At 36.0% G+C, this 22,460-nt stretch overlaps 1 protein-coding gene across 5 annotated transcripts in view; it reads left to right on the top strand.

The window, feature by feature from the left end:
* Positions 1-22,460, top strand: part of RAD52 (RAD52 homolog, DNA repair protein) — a 574,096-nt gene that overhangs the window by 193,658 nt on the left and 357,978 nt on the right. For 4 of the 5 annotated variants that reach the window (XM_044087498.1, XM_044087496.1, XM_044087495.1 and 1 more), the window contains one exon: positions 8,368-8,442. In XM_044087498.1, the coding sequence (XP_043943433.1) occupies positions 8,380-8,442 (63 nt within the window). In that variant the 5' untranslated portion in view covers positions 8,368-8,379. Of the gene's footprint in view, positions 1-4,108; positions 4,257-8,367; positions 8,443-22,460 lie in introns of all 5 variants that reach the window. The other variant, XM_044087497.1, reaches the window with a different exon arrangement.

Genomic DNA, 22,460 nt, shown 5'->3' with positions numbered 1-22,460 from the left:
AAAGTAGACCCAGAGGTCAGTCCAGTGGTCAGACCAGCAAGAAGAGTTCCAGTAGCTATGCAGGACAAACTCTAGGTCCAGTTAGACAAAATGGTGCAGCAAGGTGTAATTTGTCCAGTCACAGAATCAAATGAGAAGGGTGTCTTCCATGGTAGCTGCTCATAAGAAAAATTCAGATGAAATCAGAATATGCATAGAATTGCCACCCTCATGCCAAATACCACTGTTTTTCTGTCTTAGATGGAGAAAGTTCATTTTCTGCCAGTGAAGTCTTTCATCATGCAATGGAGCAAATTCTTTCAGGCTACCCGTGTACAGTAATAGTTGATGATTTACTGATTGGAGGCAGTGGTGTAGCAGAGCATAACGGAAACCTCATGGAAGTTCTGGACAGAGCGAGTGAAGTGGATTTAAAGCTCAGTCCTCTGAAATGCAAATCCAGACTAGCAGAAGTTACTTATGTAGGTCTTTTATTTTCCAGCAAGCTGCAATTCTTGAGATGCCAGCTCCAGACAATGTCCAAGCCCTACAGTGTTTTCTTGGTATGGCTAACTATTTGGGCAAATTTATTCCTGACTTTAGTGAGTTATCAGTGCCTTTAAAAGAGTTGACACACAGAAATGTTGCCTGGTCATGGTTAAAACAACACCAGAGGGCATTTGATAACCTCAAACAACTAATTGCTAGCTTGTCTACATTAAAGATACTATGATGTCCACAAACCAGTAGTTCTTTCCTGTGATGCTTCAAAGTTCAGTCTTGGTGCAGTTATTTTTCAAGAAGCCAGACCTGTTGCCTATGCATCTAGAACTCTTACCCAAACTGAGATGCAGTATGCTGAAGTTGAGAAGGAACTTTTGGCAATTGTGTTCGCATGTTCAAAGTTCCATGATTATATTTATGGGCGAGCTATCCAGATAGAAACTGACCGTCAACCTCTAGTCACTATTTTAAATAAGCCTATGCGTTCTGCTCCAGCAAGACTACAAAGAATGATGCTCAAATTGCAGAAGTATCATTTCAAAATGGTCTATACAAAAAGGTAAACTTCTTTATCTGGCTGATGCCTTAGCCAGATCACCCTGAAATAGCACGGAACAGCTTGATGCAGAGAATTTTGACTTTGATGTCATGGAAGTGAGTAATTTTTCTACCACGAGACTTGAGCTAAGGGATCATACAAAGACAGATCCAATTTTACAAAAGCTCCACCACTTCATCAATGTAGGTTCATATATTAGTACTAGGCTAACTGCCCTTGCGAGCCATTTTAAGCCTAGCCAATTATCCCTTGTGAGACTCCAACCCTGCACCTTGTGTTTGTAAGGCAAACACCTTGACCTTTAGGCCACCCTCCCAACCAGGATGGTCATTATAGCAATCCTGTGTACCGCCAGAAGTACAGTCTTACTTTCCATACAGAGATGAGATGCTGATGGAGGATAGTATCATTTTCAAAGGTTCAAAAGTTAATGTTCCTACTTTCTTACAGCGTGAATACATTCAGATTTTGCATTGTGGCCACCCAGGTTCTGATTCTACCAAAAGAAGGGCAAGAGAACTAGTATTTTGGCCTTCTCTATTGAAAGACATTAATAAAGTGCTTTCTTCTTGTTCAGTGTGCAACAGTACTAAACTGCATTTGCAAAAATAGCCACTTCGGCTAAGCCAAATTCCTGAACTACCTTGGTCAACAGTAGCAACTGACATATTCAAGTAGAACAATCAGCATTACTTAGTGTTAGTAGACTCTTATTCATAGGGTCATAGATTAGTACTAGGCTAACTGCCCTTATGGGCCATTTTAAGCTTAGCCAATTATCCCATGTGAGAATCAAACTCTGTACCTTATGTCTGAAAAGTAAACGCCTTAACCATTATGCCAACCTCAAACCCAAACTGGTTTGAGCTTGATTTGCTACCTAACCTAACATCCAGTGCTGTTATTACTAAGATGAAATGTCATTTCTCATTCTGTGGTAGTCCACACAAAGTTATTTCTAACCATGGTTCTCAGTTTACCACTCAGTTGTTTCAGAGATTTGCAAAAGAGTGGGACTTTATCCATCTTAGTAGTAGTCCTGAATATTCACAGTCAAACAGCCTTGCTGAACATGCAGTACAGAGTGCAAAGCAATTACTAGAGAGGTCACAGTGTGACAGTACCGATATCTTCTTGAATTTACTTAATCTCAGAAATGTACCCTGTGACAATCTACTTGGCTCACCTGCTCAGAGACTTCTATCTAGGCAAACCAGAACAGCCTTGCCTAGCCGTTCTACTTTGTTGGTGCTAATGCTAAAAACAGCAGAGCAGTCAAAGCCCAACTTTTTAAGAAGCATTCTTCTTAGAAGTCCAGCTGTGATAAAACTATCAGATTTCTGCATTCGTTAAAAGGAGGAGAGAGGATGCAAACGGCAAAAGACTTTGAATTTGTCAAGTGAGAGAGGTATGTACTGAGCTGATATCCTGTTTAGTGGAATGTGGGGGTATAGAATACAGGAGAAACCACAAACATCTTCTTCCTGTATCACAAACGATATCACAGCATCATACTTGTGATACAGACTCTAGATCTCAGAGCAACCCTGCCAATGTTCATACCGAAGAACATGTCTCAGTATCCATTCCTGATGATGTCCCAGTTGCCCCCAAAGTTGAACATTCCTTGAAGACAGTCCCCATTGCTAGATCCAATTCTGACTTTTATGTTACATGATCAGGTTGTTCATAGGTTCATAGATTAGTACTAGGCTATAACTGCCCTTGTAAGCCATTTTTAAGCCTAGCCAGTTATCCCTTGTGAGACTCAAACCCTGCACCATGTGTTTGTAAGGCAAATACTTTAACCATTAGGCCACCTTCCCAACCCCCTTGTATTTCCAGACCTAGTGTAAAATACACAGCAACTTGGACATGATTGTTTTATATGTGTCTTGTTTTGTATGATTGTATGTCAAATAATTTAGTTCTGTATTACTGCATGTCAAAAGATCATTTCTGTAAATTGCATGTCATTGAATACTGCCATTTAATTTATGATCTGTTTCTCAAAGAGAGAGGATGTAGATCAGAGCTTGTGTATGTCCCTTTAAGAAGCATTTCCAGATGTAAGCATGTGCATATAAATAGCGAGCACGTGCAGGCACCAGTGCCATTTTGAGAGAACAGCCAGAGTGTTGACATGTATGAGTGTGGTAGTCAGTCTATTAGCTTATTTAAGTTTGTTACAAAGCATCGTTTCTGATATTTGTGTGTAATAAAGCTGCTTGAACTGAACCCACAAATGTTTCTGTTTTATCCTGACCAGACGAGTGACAACACCCATAGCAAATATTAACATCTTTAACTCTTACTGCCAGCTCTGAATCCTGTGTCCTCATCAGTGGCACCATCTCCAACCCATATAACATAGCTGGTCTCGCTACCAAATTCCAGACATTATTGTCAGCTGATGAATAGACCACAAAAAGTTTAGCAATGTTTTTTTCCTTGAATACCTGCAACCACTTCTGTTCTTTTCCTTGTTCTTCTGTTACTTCAAATAACCCACTCAGCGGCTTGCATTATTAACTTTATTGTTTGGATAATTTGAGGGTGATGCTAATGCTAACTCTACTGTTAAACTTTCAAATAAAATACCACGGTTACTCCTGTCTGTCGAAGCAGTGGAAATGCTAGTGTCATTTGCATCACTGCGTGTTAGTGTGGTTTTTATGAAGCCACTCTTTTCCCAGCTAAACAGCATGCTGGTGGCCAATCTGATACACGGTTTCTTTTTCTTATGCATTGCTACTTCCTGCTCATTTTTTAACATTAGCAGTGGATTTCAAAGTAAAAGTGATTGTGAACGTGGTGTTTATGCTTTTAGTGCTGTAATCTTAATATGGAACTGCTGCTGTTTCTGACTGTTGTATTCCAGCAATAGTAAGCCGTTTTCTGGTGCACTGAAGGGCAGCCAGCATTCAACAATCCTGTAGATCTTCAAAGGAATAAAACAAATCATATGCAGGTTTACAATCCATGCATAATCTCCTTGTGTTACTGAAAAGGATTTCGTCAGTATACTGCTGTCTCATTTTTCATCAGTTTTTCATGTTTCTTTAGCTTTTCTTCAGCGTATGCCTGTGTCATTCTGGTCTAAGAGAGTTGCACCGTAATGGAGTGTTATCAGCAATGTACATTCTGAATCACAAAGATATTGCTCAAGAACATCAAGTCATTAAGAAAGGTGTTTTTTAAGATGCTAATGAAGGTAATTTTAGAATATAATTGACTTAGAAATGTTGTTTAATGGTAGTTATATGTGAAAAAAACGTTAAAGATTTGAAAGTGTATGAGGGATGCATATGAGGTTCTGTCATTTGGGGAAGAGCTGGGATGCTTTCCCAAGACATATGCTGCTGTTCTTTTTCCTTAAGTAGCATCTTGTTGGATTGTAGAAAATAAAATAAATGTAAGACTTGAACTGCATTGTTTCCAGTATAGCCAACCATAGTCTTTCTTTTTGCTTCTTCTCATTCTGTTGATGGCAGTATCATTGGTATGCAGAGATTACAAGCAAGAATAAATAAAGGAAAAAATTAAGTTTTGAGCATATGAAAAGGAAGAGTTGTGATACCTAATGCACCACAGTAGTTCACAATGCAGGGACACAGATGCACCTAGGTATGCAAAGTGTAAACATTATATTTACGCCCCACATTGATGAAAATCTTAAGAAGACATATGACACAATTGGCTCCGAGTTAAGAGTCAGAAAGTCAAGATGCTTGGAGATTTTTTTACTCCTGTTTAACAGCTTAATGAGGTGTGAATTAGGGGTTGATGCTATGTTATGAGAACCCTTTAAAGAAAAACACATTATATATGGTAGAGCAAATATAGTGTTGATTCATTGAGAAGTTTATGGGAGCTGAAAATGACACTATGATTATGGAAATTAAACAAATATGTGGGAGTTATAAAACGTGATGTGCAGCAGTCAGGGAATCACAGATTAATTGCTGAGTATTCACCCCCCCCCCCACCAGAAAAGACTTTAAGCAAGAACTCCCATCCAGTTGAATAAAACTATCACTCAGCATCTTTTCCCACATCTACCAGTTACTGTCTGGGTCTGCTGCTTTGTCACTGTCATGAAAAGTTACCTTTTACTTTGTAAGCACATAGTGACTATGGTCCGTATACTTTAATTTGCATGCTTTCACTGTTTCCAAAAGACTGTAGTTTCATGTATTAAATCACTGCTGTAATAGCCAGCCTCCAAGTGCAGTTTTAGGCCTTCATGCTGTAAAATACCCCTCCCTGTCATTTTCCCTGTTTAACAGTCCTGGTATTGTTACTCGGTTGATGGCTGTCGGTCTTCAGATTGTTTTACTGGCTTGCTTCTGGCTGTAGTGGTTTTTAACCATCATCTGCTGCAGCTTTGTCTTTTATTTTTATGGTTCTGTCTTCCTTCTTAAGAGTTGCTTTGCAGATTCGGACATATCTAACTGAACTTTTTTCTCTGTCTCCCCATCCTTATTTTAATTCACTTACTGTGGGCCTGTCAATTTTTCCAATGTCTTATTTATTGAAATGTTTGCTTGCTGAAACTTGTGTTGCTCAGAAACATAGCTTGCTGCACTTGTTTCATTACCAGCATCTCCTGCTTGATGTTACTTCTCTGGTGCTTTTAATTTGTAGTTACAGCTGCCACCCCCTTCTGAGTCGCATGCTGTTCACCCTGTTTTGAACTGAGTTTGTTAACATTATTGTATTTGGTTTCTGACTTCCTTACCTGCATTAATAATGTCTTCATTTGGGGTTCTGTCTTGCTTTGCTTGCCCTTTCACTACATGCGGCTGGCTGTGTATGTTATGTTGTCCATGTGTCAAATATGAGTGCAATTGATGTAGAGCAATGTATGGCAGGAGAGACGAGCAAAAAGCTGAAGGATATTAAGTATCTGAGATGATCAACATGATATAAAAAGTGCTGTATTAGTCCATTTCTTAAAATCTGTGTCTCCTTCGGGATACTGTAAAGTTATGTACACGAAAAGACTTGATTTCAGAGATAAAATGGCAGACCTAATGCATTTGGAAGTTTTATGTCAAAATAGAGATTAAACACTTTTTATGGAGATCAAAGAGAGAAGTGTTAGAACTGCAAAGTCCTCTGTGAAATCAGAAAGGTGAAAGTGAAAGAAATATTTTAGTTTTAGGAAATTAGAGATACCAGGTTCAGGGAAGGAAAGGAGATAGCTAAAGAAACCTCCCTCCTCCAAGTTGCAAAAAAAATAGAGATACATAGAGCACCCTCCCCCCTGAAATTATATTTTGGTGAAAACATTTTGCAAAATAAGTCAAGGGCATTTTTTTGAGAGAGAGACTGTTGGATAAAGGATGTTGAGTAATGGATCTTTAACTTCTCCAGTACACACAGAAATGGGCTGTGTGGGCTTAAAGCCTGTTGATATCTTCAGACATTTTTCACGGTGCATCAATTTGTGTGTAGGGATAATGAATAGTGATCATTGGAACAGCATGGCGTACAGTGTAGATGATCAGTGTGTGTGTGTGTGTGTGTGTGTGTGTGTGTGTGGCCTGTACATCAAGTATTTAATGTCTTCCATAGAGGTGTGACTTGCGTTTTTGTATAGTGACCTAAGGATGAAGAAAGCTATGTCTTCTAGTGGTAAAGAAACAACATTGCTTTAAACCTGGCCTCATATCTGGTTGTAAATTAGTCTGATGTCCACACTGTAAAAGTAGCCGACTCCAAATCCAGCTCCAGACAAGTGGAGTACCTCAGGGTTCAGTCCTGGGGCCGCTCTTGTTTGGCATCTACTTCTCTGAAGTACAGGTCAACACTAAGGGACTCTGGCTAACAAAGTTTGCAGATGACTGCAAACTGGGAGCCATTATTGAATCCCCAAATGATGTGGATACTCTACAAAAGGGCCTTACAGAAACAGATGCTTGGTGCCAGAGCCATGGGCTCAAGCTCAATGCCAAGAAATGTATTGTTATCCCTTTGGGAAAAAACATGTATCCATGAATTACCATATAGGTGGCAGTACACTAAACACAGAAAGTGTGATAGGAGACTTAGGGACACAGGTGGACAGTGCAAGAAGCTGAAGGATATTAAGTATCTGAGATGATCAACATGATATAAAAAGTGCTGTATTAGTCCATTTCTTAAAATTTGTCTCTCCTTCGGGATACTGTAAAGTTATGTACACGAAAAGACTTGATTTCGGAGATAAAATGGCAGACCTAATGCATTTGGAAGTTTTATGTCAAAATAGAGATTAAACACTTTTGTACATATCCTTGGACACAGGAGAGATCGAAAGAGAGAAGTGTTATAACTGCAGGTTCCTCTGTGAAATCAGAAAGGTGAAAGTGGGTAACATATTTTAGAAAACAAAGATTTGCATTACCAGTTCAGGGAAGGAGACAGTATAGCGAAACAACTCCTCCTTGGTGCAAAAAAAAGAGCAATAGAGACATATGGAGACACCTCCCTGAAGAAATTATTGGTTGAAAACATTTTGCAAATGTCAAGTGTAAGGGCATTTTAGTGAGAGACTGTTGGATAAAGGATGTTGAGTAATTTGGATCTTTAACTTCTCCAGTACGCACAGAAATGGGCTGTGTGGGCTTAAAGCCTGTTGATATCTTCAGACATTTTTCACGGTGCATCAGTTTGTGTGTAGGGATAATGAATAGTGATCATTGGAACAGCATGGCGTACAGTGTGTGTGTGTGTGTGTGTGTGTGTGTGTGTGTGTGGCCTGTAAATCAAGTATTTAATGTCTTCCATAGAGGTGTGACTTGCATTTGTTTTTGTATAGTGACCTAAGGATGAAGAAAGTTATGTCTTCTAGTGGTAAAGAAACAACATTGCTTTAAACCTGGCCTCATATCTGGTTGTAAATTAGTCTGATCTCATTGTACAGAGGCAGCATACACTTAAGGTGATTCCGCAGCTCATGTAAGAGTATACTAACCATTTGTCTCAACGGCATGTATCTTAAGTAGTGTATCATCTTTTGGGAGGAATGTTTTGTAAGGTGATTGGGTAAGACAAGTGGGCAACATTTGATCAGATGACATTTGTTAATCCTATCATGTGTGAGTTATTGATTTAATCACCTGCTCTTCTGAAATTGCATGCCATTGTAGATCTGTTTCTTAAGTATAAATGATAAAATACAGTTTCAGTGAATTACCCACCTCTGAAACATGCTGAACTTGGTTAGAAGAAATTACTCTTGAGGAAATCAAATGGATTTCTGTTGTGGCTTAGGGATTCTCCATAAAGTGTATAATAAAAATGTGCTTGCTTACTTGGGTCTTTTTGAATCTTTGCAGGAAGAAGAAAAGATGACTTCTGAATGCAAAGTTGGAGGAGCACCCAGTGGACAGGCAGTCCTGAATTATGGGCAGGTAGGTCAACAGTCACTTTGATATATAGTTTTAAATTTGAACAGAGTAGTCTAGTGCAATTCACAGAACTGAAATTTTGGCTAATGTATAAACTTTTTGTTCTAGTGTATTGTACGCATGGCGTTCTTTTGTCAAAATTAAGAAAAAAAAATGTTCATAACTTATCCTGTGTAGCCAGAAAGTACATTTTAGTTGTGTTTCAAATCATAATGATTTTTCCATTAGCTAGATGATAATGAAAGATCTGTAGTATGGTTAGATTATAGTTTATACACTCTCTCTCTCTCACGCACACAGCATGCAGACTCGTGCACACAAGAAGGGAGGTTGGGATGCTTCATAAACACTGTGGGTGAAGCCTAAAGAGCTCATTTATTTATTTATTTTCAGTTTTGATTACCGGGAAAGTCCACTGGACCAGAAAGTGCCCATTTTCAGTGGAGGCCCAGGAAGAAAAGCTCCATAAGCAATATGATACAATAAAGGTTACATAATGTTGAAGGTAAAGTTACAAATATAAAATTCATACAGTCAAGAAAGGTCAGTGCATAAAATGTACATCAATAACACAATTAAAGATCATAGAGAACACAGTTTACAGGAATTTCCATTCAGGGCAGCAGGTTTCAACTGTCTGTACTATAAGGATCTGAGGTTACATGCTATTTACAATATTTACATACTTGGAGTCGAGAAAGAAATTGCTCAATCAGAGAATGTTAGCTTAGGTTTGTTTTAGGAGAATAGAAAATATTAGTTTGAGGGTAGCGTGGAGCAAGGAGTATAGAGAGCTCAAAGGGGAAATTCCTTTGAATTTATGTAGGGTGGGCTCATGAAAAGTATCCCTTCACAAAGTTGTGCGTTTAAGCATTAATGCACTCAAGGGTATGAGGTGCTGTGAACTTCCAGACAGAGGCATGTGGTTATTACTCATGTAATGACCATTAGTGCCTTAATGGGCTAATAAAATGGATCATTTTCTTAATACTGTTTTTGAGAAAAATTACTAGTTAAAGTACTGTTAGTAAGTAATGATAGTTGTATGAAAATGGATGTGTGTATACTACATTATTTAAATTCTGTTAATCGTATGACTAAGTGGTCGAAGACTAATGTAGTTCAACATTGTTTTTTCTCCTCAGATATTTTTATTAAGATTGAGTATAACAATGAATAACAGAAAAAAAAGAATCTTAAATTTTTAGAACAAATTAACTACACAAATGGAAAGTCATGATAGCAGTAAATTAAACTAAAATACAACAATTTACATAGATGTCTACTTAAACAAAAACAATTATTGGTCATTCAAATATTAATTTTATTTCATGTCACATTGCCGTCAATTTTCCGAAGTATCTCTATAACTTTTAACCAGGAGATGTGATACAAAGTGATTCTATCAGTTCTCATCTTGATTGCAGATAGCTCCAGATGAGAAACATTAAGTGCAATATTCTTGAATTATTTAAACAAAGGAGAAGTCCCACTCTTCTAATTCATATCAATTACTTTACATGTAATAGCTAATTTTGTCCATAAAAGTGAATATTTTCATCTGGGAACACATTTAGGTATTGGAACATTAAACAAAATCAGAGATTTAGTTAACTGAAATTTGACATTAAAAACAGTTTGCAAAATAAAATGGAATTTAAAATAGGGTGTAAATAAAAGAAAGATATAGGTGTAAATAAAAGAAAGGAAGATATTGTTAAGAAATAAGAATTATTTAGAGGGACTGACAAATATTAAGTATTGTAAAATGGGGGAATCTCACAGAACAAGAATAGGAGCAACTACAGAATGCTAAACAGAAAATAAGGGACAACCTTGATAATATGCATGAGTTTAGAAAGACTGCTGTTAAGCAACTGTTGTTTGATAATAACTCTAAAGAACAAAAACGTTTAGCACAACGGATCGGACAACAGAAAGTAGAGAGGGCTGTCACCAAGTTTGGGGAGCCTATTACAAGGAAGATAACCAGGGATCCTGTAGAAGTATTATTAGAAATATTTTGGAAATTCTATGAAAGTCTGTGTAAAGCAGAGAAATATGGAACTCAAGAAAATGTACAAATGGAAATGTTTATGGAAGAATTAAATATGCCAAGGCTAGAGGGAGAGGAGGCTCAATTACTAACAGGATAGGAGGAGATGATAAAAATTGTGATGTATAACCAATCTGTAGGAAAGTCCATAGGGTTAGATGGCATTCTTGCGGAAGTTTGGAAGCTAGAAAGGGGAAAAAATGGTGATCTGGAAGGTTTTGTATTTTAAGAGGAGGAGAAGTACCAACATCCTGGAAGAACGTGGTAGTACCTGTACTACCTAATGAGGGTAAAGTTCCATCAGATCCAGCTTCAAACAGGCCCGTTTCGATACTAAATCATGATTATAAAGTGTTTGTGTATAATGGCTAAAATAATGGCAAAAGTGATGCCAAAATGGATAGATATGGATCAGTGTGGTTTTGTGGAGAGGAGGCAAACATTTGACAACATAAACAGAACCGTGATGACCACTGTTGCTGGTGGGTCTTGATGCAGAGAAAGCATTTGACTGAGTAAGCTGGGATTTTATGAGCAGAACAATGGAATCATTTGCATTCCTTGATAAAATTTATAAGGTTGATTAGGAGGATATATGAAGGATCAGAGGCAAAAATTAGTGGGTGGGGTACTCTCTGATGATTTCTGCTTGAGCAGAGGAACCAGGCAGGGGTGTCCTCTCTCTCCGTTTGTTGTTTGCATTATATTTAGAACCATTAATAAAGAAAATAAAGGCCTCATAAATTCAAGGATATAATTGGTATGATAATCATGAAAAGCTGGCTGTATTTGCAGATGACATTATTTTATACTTGACAAAACCAGAAGGAGATATTACAGTGATGTGGAACATATTGAGACAGTTTCAAACCTTTTTGAGATACAAAATTAATAAAGCAAAAACAAAACCAAAAGTGGTAAATTATGTACCCACATACAAACTGGTTCAGCAATATCTATATTTATGTGGATATGATAAAATGAAGTATTTAGGAATATGGATTAAAACTTATACTGGTGTGGCAGCTAAGGATATGTAGGAAGAGACTAAAACAATAATAAAAAAACTGAGAACATTGAAGCTGTGTTATAATGGATATTGATATTAAGCTACAAGCAGTTAAAATGTTTTTAGTCCCTTTGGTCTTGTATATACAAGTCAGGCATATTTCTATCAAAAAGAGGAGAAGTTGTGGATAGTAATTAATAAAGAGCTGAAGGAATTTATCTGGGAAGGGAAGATGGTAAGAGTCACATGGGATAAGCTTATTCTTCCAGTAATACAGGGCAGATTGGGATTACCTGAGTTGAAGGGGTATTTCAGACCAACACAGTTAAGGCTCCTATACATAGCACAAGCAGAAAACTATAATTCAAAGGGGAAATAGTTGATGAAACAGGAAGGAATAGTTGATGAAACAGGAAGGAAGCTCAAGTAACAGAGAGACTAGGATTTTGGATGCAGTCTTAAGGTGAACAACAATAATCATACAGAATATTCTATTCATAACATAGCAGAATGTCTTCTAAGAACTAAGCCAGCACGGGAATGGAAAAATGAGATTCTGCCGATAGGATTGACTGCAATTAGGGTTACAGACAATAGGCAAGAGGGGGTAGGAATGTATTGGAGAAAACTGACAAAGAAACCAAGGTACTGGGAGCAAATAACTAGAGAGGGAAAGGTAATAGAATGGGAAGATACCAATAATTTATTTGGACTGCAAGCTAAAGATTGCCTTCCATGTCAATGATTTGATATCCGAGTGTAGGCGAAGAGAAAGAAATAGGGAGTCCTAAACAAAAGACCAGCACTGGTGTAGTTTTTAGTAGAATCTAGATCAGAAGTTGCCATTAAGAAAGGAATAACTAGTAGAGCATATAAAATATTGCATGATAACTATAAGAATCGATCAGCGGAGGTTAGGAAGGACTGGGAAGAGAGATTAGATAAGCAAATCACAAAGAAACAATGAGGGAGGGTACATGTATGCTTCCCAGATATGCAACAAAATCTAGAAATTTTGGATTTTTGCCTGGAAGTGCTTACATAAGCATTTTTATACCCCAAGCAGACTTCAGAATAATTTTTCCTCAGGTAGACAGCAAATGTTGGAGGTGTGATGGGTAGAAAGAGGTAACTGGGAACATATTTTATGGGAGTGTAATAAGTTGATAGACTTTAAAGATTCCCTGCAGACTGCTCTGTCAGAGATGTTGGGTGAGCAAGTTGGAGTGACTAGGGAAATTATTTTTTTGAGCTATGATACAAATTTGGAATTGCCTAGACATAGAAATGCCTTGCCGAGTCCAATTGTGATGACTGCCAAAAAAGCAATTACTAGAAAATGGAAATCAAAGTCTAAACCAACTTTACTAGAAGTAGTAAAAATAGTAGCAGAGTTAAAACAACTGGAACTGGGTGGGAGAAAATTACATAGAAAAAAAATTGGGAACTGTGGGATCATTATATGCAGAGGAAGAACAAAACCGTAAAAGAAGGCAGGAATGAGCTATAGAATGGTTGACTAACAAAATGACTGGATATGTTAAAAGTGTTGTATAATGTTTGCAGCTGTGGTTGTGTCGCATGGTTTGGAATGTATATTTGCAACTGAGATTGTGTCGCTATGGTTTATTTTCATTTATACAAATGTAACATGCCCTGTGTCATACATGATAATTTAATAATGATGTTTGTTTAACAAAAACAGTTTGAAAAAAAACATTCAGTTTTCTCCAGAATGATTTAAGCAATGTACATTCATAAAACATATGTTGCCAATCCACTTTTAATTTACATCTCCAACACCCAATATTGTGCTTAAACATTAAACTCCATTTTATGAGGAGTAATAAAGGTTCTATGCATAAATTTCCAAGAAAACTTCCCTTGCAACAAAAAAGTTGTTTGCTTTGAAGAAATTAGCATTAGCTTTTTATCATTTTCACTGGGAAGTTGATTATTAATTGATCTGTAATAATCCCAAAATGTTCTTTATAATATGATTTTGTATTTTGATTACTCTTTGTATTTTAGATAGGTACCCTTTTCCTATTAGTGTTTGGTTTCCTATGATGATCATAAATTTTTAAATTTGGGAACAGTATCTTTGAAAGTTATATGCATTAACTCTAGTTTACTAATAATACATTGCCTTACAGTTTTTATTTCTAGCCACATTTCACTATTTATGTCATGCTTGTTCATAATGTATTCTGTAGAGATAACTTTTCCAGAATTTATTAACTGATGCCAATATTTCATTTTTTTTCCCTAAGTGCAATAATTTTTTGACATCACAGGTGTTCAGGCTATAGGGTACAATGGAAATGACCACGCTGTAAATCCTGGATTTGTATTCAAATGTTTTTGAATTTATTTAATATAATAGTTATATATTTAGAACATATAGGTTTATTTTTATTCTCTTACCAACCAATGAAAATTGTTGGAAAATGTTCTATTATATTTAACTGGCAATGGGTGATGTGATTTTAGCCAAATTAATTCCTGTATTTGTTTCCACCTAACAGAATAAGTAGATTTTAATAGAATTTAACCGTAATGTTGTTGTCTTAATGGATGATAAAGCTTGCATTTCTGTATCTGGGACGCCAAATCCACCTGTTATCCAATCTTTTAGATGATGATTTAACTCTCTTCTAGGTTTACTGGGATACCAGAAAATGTTTAACGTTAGTTTATTAAACTGATGTATACATTTTTTTTAGAAAGGGGAAGAGAAATGGCTTGTATAAGCTGTACAATATTTTTGGAAACATAATCATTTTAATTAAGAAAAAATATCTTTCTAGAAGTTTTAATTTATTTATAATAGTATAATTAATTCTTGATATTTCATCAATATAATTTGATAATATACTTCCTAGATACTCAGTTCTGTTATCTAGAACTATATATTTGGAAAATTTCTCATTCATATTATGCTCATTACAATTAGTAAGTAATATCTTAGTTTTATCATTAAATTTAAGTCCAGAAATCCTTTGGAAGAGTTTCATTGTCTCAAAGCTTGTAACGAGCCTTCATAGTCAGTCAACATTAATAAAATATTTGCAAACAATAGAATTTTAGAATTTAAATGAGTACTAAAGTGTATACCTTTGATGTTAGGATTTGATCTGATACAGTTTGCAAATGGCTATATGACTAGGGCTAATAATGGTGACAGTGGACATCTTTGTTTAGCACCTTTAGTAATTGTAATTGGCCTAGAAGTATATGATCCAATCTTTATATAAGCTAAATAATTTTCATATAACAATCTAATCTTATAAAACCATGTGAAAAATCATATTCATCCAAAGCCAGCAGCAAATAATCCCAATTAACTAAATCGAAGACACTATGAATGTCTAGGGTAAAACCTCCTTTTGTAATATTGATATAGTCAATTATTGCAAGTACTCTTTTAATATTATCATATGTTTCTATTTAGCATGAAACCAGTTTGATCTTCATCAATCAGCAAAGGTAGAAACTGATTAATTCTGCTAGCATGTATTGGCTTAAAAATCTTATAATCAACATTTAATAGGGATATTAGTTTATAAGATGAGCATATTTTTTCCATCTTTATCTGACTTCAAAATTGGAAAAATTAATGTATATGTCCAAGATGGGGGGATATTTTTAGTTTCTTTAACTAATGCAAACACTCTTTTTAACAATATTGCCAGAGCTTCCTTAGGTAATTTATACATCTCAGGAATAATACAGTCAATTCCAGAAGGTTTTTTTAAATTTGAGATTAAGTTCAGACAGTTAAAATTGGCTTCTATATTAATTTTATCTGATCTTCTATAAATTTATTTTTGATATGTTTCATAAAAAAGATTTTATTATACTTTGTGGTTCTGTTACTGGATCAAATAAATTAATCACATTAAAGTGTATTTTAAATGCCTCTGAAATGCCTTCTAAATCTGAAACATTTTCTCTAGTTCCATAAATATAAACGCCTTTTATTTGATTAGCAGACAGAACTAAGATGATTATTAAATCTAATCTGCATTGATTTTTAGGATTCATAGAATAAGAACTCATTTTATTTTTTTTAAATAAATCATAGTTTTATGATGTAATGTTTCTACATATATTGTATTCAAGTTCTTTTTCTAAATTGCATTACCTTTTTGAATACCAATTTAAGTTTATCAACTTTCATTTGTAGGTCTAATAATTCTTTATTCCATTTTTTTTCTTATTAATATACCAAGATAGAATTTTGCCATACAAGTATGATTTTAAAGAATTCCACACACATATCTCAGATCCTTGGTTAAATTTATATTTATAAAGAATTAAATTTCTTTGTTATAAAATTCCTTAAAATCATTCAGGTTAACTACATATGATGGAATTCTACTAATAGAAGTACTTTTTTGCATTCATTTTCAAATCAAATATAATTGCATTATGATCGGATAATGGACATGTGACAACTTTATCTAACCTTCCTATTATTATATCACTTGAAATATATGCTCCATCTGTTCTAGACTGAGTACCATGTTGATGCTAAAAATGTGTAAAAAAAATAATGAATTTGCCACTGAGAATTCATTTATGTCCTTAATATTAAACATATCTATGAAGTCTATTAATGTTTTAGATGACACTGGTTTCCCATGCTTATTTATTGTGTTAGTATCACAGTCGTTTAAAAATACAACTAATATCACCATTTAAAATATACTTCCTTTAGAATGTTGTGTAATCTCCTCAAACTGTTGTTTAACCACTTTAACTTCTAATCCAGGAATCAAATAAAGATTAATTAGAGTGTATATTCTCCTGTTTAATTCCAAAGATAGTAGACAAAACATCCCAGATCTATTATTGCACAAATTTATGATTTTAGGCATTGCTGCAGACTTTTTCCATAAAATTGCAATATCTCTTTTCTTTTGTTTATAGTGTGAACTAACAAGTACTGAATAGATATTTGTATTAAGTATATTAATGTATTTTTGTATGCGCCTCCTGTAAGAATACAACTTGGGCATTAAACATTTGTAAATATTTGTTGAAACACCCCTTTTACAGCTGTTATTTAAACCATTAACATTTGATTGAAATACACTTCATATACAATCTGTTGCTAGAAGTATAGTTAGTTAGCCCTATGTTCCTAGAAAAAAAATGACTGAAAATGATTGTATATGTTTATCAATCAAGTTGAATTATTAACATTTGTAGACACCAAATTATAAGTAGTTAAACACTGAAATGTTAAACATTTAAATAAAAGGTAAACTACACAATCTCTGGGGTTTAAGACCCCACATTTGAATAGCATCTCAATTCCAGTGTTCCCGCTAAAGTCTCCTCCTAAGACTAACCCCACTCTAACTATTTGAGAATTAGTTTTATACAGAAAGTTACTTATTAAACAAATATTAATTGATGAGTTGTATATACCTTTTAGTATGTTGTATTTGTTTCAAGAATATGTAATTGAAAAGTAATTTTACATAATAATCTATTTACTCTAATTACTTTTAATAATTACTTTTAATACTTAAAAGATACTGCAGTGGTGCTGCTGCGGTAGCGTTGTCGCCTCACAGTAAGACGTTGTCCTGTTCGATTCTCAGTTAGAGCATCTTCTGTGTGGAGACATGCGTGAATGGGCTTACCTTCGTTGAAGGTTGTGCGTCAGGGTCGGCAACTCGGCACGTAAAAATCTACTGCCAATCATTAGCAGACCGGAGTTCCGCTGTGGCGACCCCTAACCAGGAAAAGCCGAAAGACACAACAACAACTTTTAATACTTAAAAGAACAGTATATGAAGAACCCACAATTCAAATTAAATAGACCTCTGCAAATGAAAATAACATTAACAAGAACATTTTGCTAGACACTTCAGAGTTCTTAAATCAACTGTTGTAACCATTCTCAAATCCTATATAAAATTCACTCTTTCAGTAGTATACTTGGTAATAATACAATTTTAATATGAACTCAGAAAAGGGTATGCATCTTATTTAGAATCTCCTAGAATAAATGTTTGAACAGACTACACACACACACACACACACACACACACACACACACACACACATATATATCAGTGTCTGCATTACTTAATTCTTTAAAAGCTCATATCTTTTTCAGTTGAAAATCCATAAATATCTTAAACAGAACTATATTATATAACATTACCAAATAGATTCAAGTTAATATCTGACGTTAGTCTGGAACTTGCTTATATTAGTGTACAACAGTTATAGAAATGTATTAAGATATGTGCTTATAATCATACATATTACTAAATGAGATTGTGTGTGTGTATGTAAAATAATGTAAATTCAAAAATGAACGAAGCTAGCATATCTTTACTGAATAATGTATACAACATAAATTCTGATTGACAGTCCAGGACTATGTTACTAACAACTTTAAACATCACTGCATTGTATGGTAAATGAACCAATAGAGACAAAAGAAAGGCATCTTAAAAAAGCCTAAAATCTGACATCTTAAAACCATGCAGTACAACTTCCATTGATATCTTTCAGTTTGAAAATATTTCTTGTGTATAAATTATTAAACAGAATGCAGACTAACTGATCAAGCAACCCTTTCACCAGAAAGGGCAAATTATATAGTGTGTCTTTCTCTTTATTAAGTAGTGACCTAAAATCAGTGACCAAAAACATTTATTTAAATTAAAAGTGTTTCATGTATGTGGAACTTTAAGATAAAGCTTCATTTCAGACATGAGTCGTAATCGAATCTCAGTATCCAGATAAGAAGAGTTTAACCATTGATAGGCACCCTGTAGTTTGATGAGTTACTGTTGGATGAAAGCCCCACTTCCACAATGAGTTTAACAATTCAGGAATTCAATAATGTAAGGAGATTGAAGCATATCATAAGAAAATTATAAATCTGTTATGTGCAAAAGGAGGCCCGTACCTCTCTGCCTCTCCCCACCATTTGGACATAAGGCTAATAAAAGTTTTAACTCTGTCTAAAAAAAAAGAGACCCCCTCCTTCCAACAAGACGATATGTGTGACAGTATTATGTAAAATGGGGAAAAGTAAGACTCAGTAAAACGACTTGAAGGATAAGCACTTCCATGTGGTCCAATTAGCAGTATTTATCTTAAAGTAAGACATAAGCTATCTGTTTAACCCCTACTCTTCCATTGTCATTTGCTAATATATATATATATATATATATATATATATATATATATATATATATATATATATATATATATATATACACACACACACACACACACACACACACACACAGTCTACCAGTCTACTGCGGTGGTGGTGCTGCGGTAGCGTTGTCGCCTCACAGTAAGAGATTGTCCTGTTTGATTCTCAGCTAGAGCGTCTTCTGTGTGGAGACGTGTGAATGGGCGTACCTTCGTTGAAGGTTGTGTGTCAGGGCTGGCAACTCGGCACATAAAAATCTACTGCCAATCTTTAGCGGACCGGAGTTCCACTGTGGCGACACCTAACCGGAAACGTCGAAAGACACAACAACATATATACAGTCTCGCATGTATATTCCTTCTCTGTCAGTAGGACCAACTATTGATACATTTATTTTAACACTAGCAACTTTACAACACATTTTGATTTTTAAATGCCATACAGTTCTAATACATTTCTAATGTAAGCATTTGTGCAAATTAGTTTGATATTCTATACAGATACACTCAAATTATCCCTTAACCCACTTTTCTTCATAAACACACAAATACCTGCTCTATCTTGGATTAGATACTTTTCTCTAAGCCTGACCTCTATCAGTGACCACTCCCCTATACGTGTCCAAAGATTCTTCCCCCACTTTTCTAGACCTCATAAATTCAAAGAGTGCCGAATGCTAACTAACTTCAACCCGGATACATTCAGTAATTCTCTCTCTATTGACTGGTCATTCCTATCTTCCCTACCTCTAGATGAAGCTGTCCTTCAATTCACTTCCATCTTCCTAAATATTCTGAACTCCCTTGCCCCTCCCAGAACTGTCTGAGTCAAATCACGGTGTTCCCCTTGGCTGTCCTACTCTACTCGGTCTCTTATCCATAACAGAGATTGTGCCTGGAAACTCTGGACTAAGACCAAATCTCCTACATGCTACCAGCAATATACGGAGCTCAGAAATTTAATCAGCAAACACATAAACTCTGACAAAAAGAACTGCTACCTCTCACCCCAAGATACTGAACCAAGGAACTCTAAAACATTTTGGAATGATGTCAACAAAATTCTCCACCCAGGAAATCCTTCAACTTTCAACCCCTGCCAGAATAACACACCCCTTGAAACTGCTTCAGTTTTCAATTCATACATACCATCAGCAAACTTATGCAAACTGTCCACACCCCCTGACTGCAAAACAGTTTTTTCTCAATAAAACCCATTCCAACCAGCTACCTCAAAAAACTTATCAAACGTAAACCAGGTTCCTCTTCAGCTGACAGCCTGCTGCCTCTCTTCCTAAAAGCTGCTGCTGACTCCATAGCATATCCTGTCTCCATCCTCATAAACTGCTCAGTTATTGAATCCACTGTTCCTGTCCTCTGGAAAAAGTTCCACACTATACCAGTCCACAAAGGTGGAAATTCTGTTGAGCTCTCTCATTATCGACCTATTGCCATACTCTCTCCCCTCTCCAAAATTCTTGAGCATTGTGTTTATAAACAAATTTCAGCTTATCTTAGTCTTGAAAACTTAATTACCCCTACTCAACATGGCTTCCATCCCCACTACAACACCACAACTGCAGTTATTTCCTTTTCTAACTCCATCTCCCTAGCTAGTGACAATGATAAACTAGTGTCCTGCATCTTTTTGGATCTCTCCAAAGCCTTTGACACTGTCTCTCACCCCATCCTCCTCTCCAAACTCTCTCAACTCTCTCTCCTCAACAACTATCTCCTGGTTCAGTAGCTACCTCACAGACAGACTACAATCTGTAAAATGGTTCTCTGTTCTTTCTCCTTTTCTCCCCATCAAAATAGGTGTCCCTCAAGGCTCTGTTTTAGGCCCCCTCCTTTTTTAACATTTTTGCTAACCAACTTCACATATCCTGTCCTCAGTGTTCCCTCATACAGTACACAGATGGCTCCACCATCATGTCCCACTGACCTACTAACCCTGGCACAAACATCTTTCAACCTCACTGAATCATGGCTGACTAACAACCAAGTCATACTAAACCCTAAAAAGACAAAACTTATTCTCTTCCTCCCAAAATCCATTTAGCATCTTAAATCCTCATTCTCCATCTCTTCCTTCAACAACACTACGATCATAGCTAAATCACACACTAAACTGCTTGGAGTAATAGTAGACGATGCACTAAAATTTGACTTTCATGTATTTAACTGCATCAAGAAAACCCATCAAGAGCTTGGTTTGCTCTATAGAAACAAAATATTTCTCACACCCAACTTCAGGATCTCACTAGCCCAAGCTTACCTTCTCCCCAACCTCTTTTGCAGCTCTCAAATTTTAACAAACTTAGTCTTCACTACTTTCCAAATTTGAAACCACCTACAACAAAGTTACTAGATTTGCAGCCACTCTGCCCTCAAGATCACACCACTGTCATGCTCTCCAGATGCTCAGCTGGCTAGAGGTTCCTAATCAACTCTTATTTACCCAACTTCTCATTATCCATACTATTTTGAAAAAGCCCTCCTTTTGCCTTAGCATTTCCTCACTTGTCTCCCTCTATAAGCTCCCTCAGTCCCTCAGAAGCTCTGACCAATGTCTCTTACAAATTCACAAACCTAAAAAATTTCTGTGCGTATTTTTTGTTAAAATGCATTTTCTGCTTAATTTCACAAAATCTAAAAAACAAACAGTACTATCTGTTTTGCTCGTTTCCCACCTTTTCCTGTACTAGAATAGTCCGGATCCCAAATCTGCTGGTTTCAGGACTTAGTTTGTGTTTCTGAGTTGTCCAGACCTTGTTGTGGTAGTGGGAAATCTTTCTGCTGATCAGTGAGAGTGGTAAGCATTGAGCAGCCCATCTGTCGCAAGAGGAGTGGTTTCTAGCTCTGAAATTGAACCTTATTGGCTGTTTTGGGCTGATTTCTCTCCCTTTCAATTTTCTGAGTTAAAAACCCGTGTTTGTGCAGGTTTGCGCTTGTTTTAGCTCTGCAGATCCTGTTTGGGCATCCTGCAGATTACTGCAGCACCAGAAACAAGAAGGAGAGACTTTTTGCTGATTCTAGGTATCTTTTTGGCTTTTTCTTGACTGTTTTTGCTTATCGCACTTTAAAAGCTATTTTTACTGTGGTTCTGTTGTCATTTCTGCTCCATTTTACTGTTAAATTGTTTTACTGTGTGTGCAGTTGCATTTCAGCTTAAAGTTAATATTTAAACTGCATTTACTGCTGTAGGCTTCACACTCAAGTGCAACAGCCTTTTCTGTGCATATTTACTGTTTAAATTGCATTTTTCTGCTTAATTTCACAAATAACCCCCAATAAATACTATCTGTTTTGCTTGTTTCCCACCTTTTCCTATACTAGAATAGTCTGGATCCCAGATCTGCTTGTTTCAGGATTTTAGTTTGTGTTTCTGAGTTGCCCAGACCTTGTTGTGGTAGTGGGAAGTCTTTCTGCTTACCAGTGAGAGTGGTAAGCATTGAGCATCCTATCTGTCACAAGAGGAGTGGTTTCCAGCTCTGAAATTGAACCTTATTGGCCGTTTTGGGCTGATTTTCTATCCCTTTCAACTTTCTGAGTTAACAACCTGGGTTTGCACATCATCCAGCGCGGATTAGCTAGGGTTAAACTATTCCCGGCACCATACAGTCTGCTCTTCCATTTTTCCCTTAGAACTAGCCAGTTTCTTAGTTTTAGCACTTGAATCTTCTTCGAGCTCAGTACTTGTTCAGAACTTGTTGTAAGCACTAAATAAGCTACACATTACTACAGCACTCAACCTTCTTC

The sequence above is a fragment of the Protopterus annectens genome, chromosome 11.part0, assembly GCF_019279795.1.
Source record: "Protopterus annectens isolate FY-2018-M chromosome 11.part0, PAN1.0, whole genome shotgun sequence".
Classification (NCBI taxonomy): Eukaryota; Metazoa; Chordata; order Ceratodontiformes; family Protopteridae; genus Protopterus; species Protopterus annectens.
This window is presented reverse-complemented; position numbering and strand designations above follow the sequence as displayed.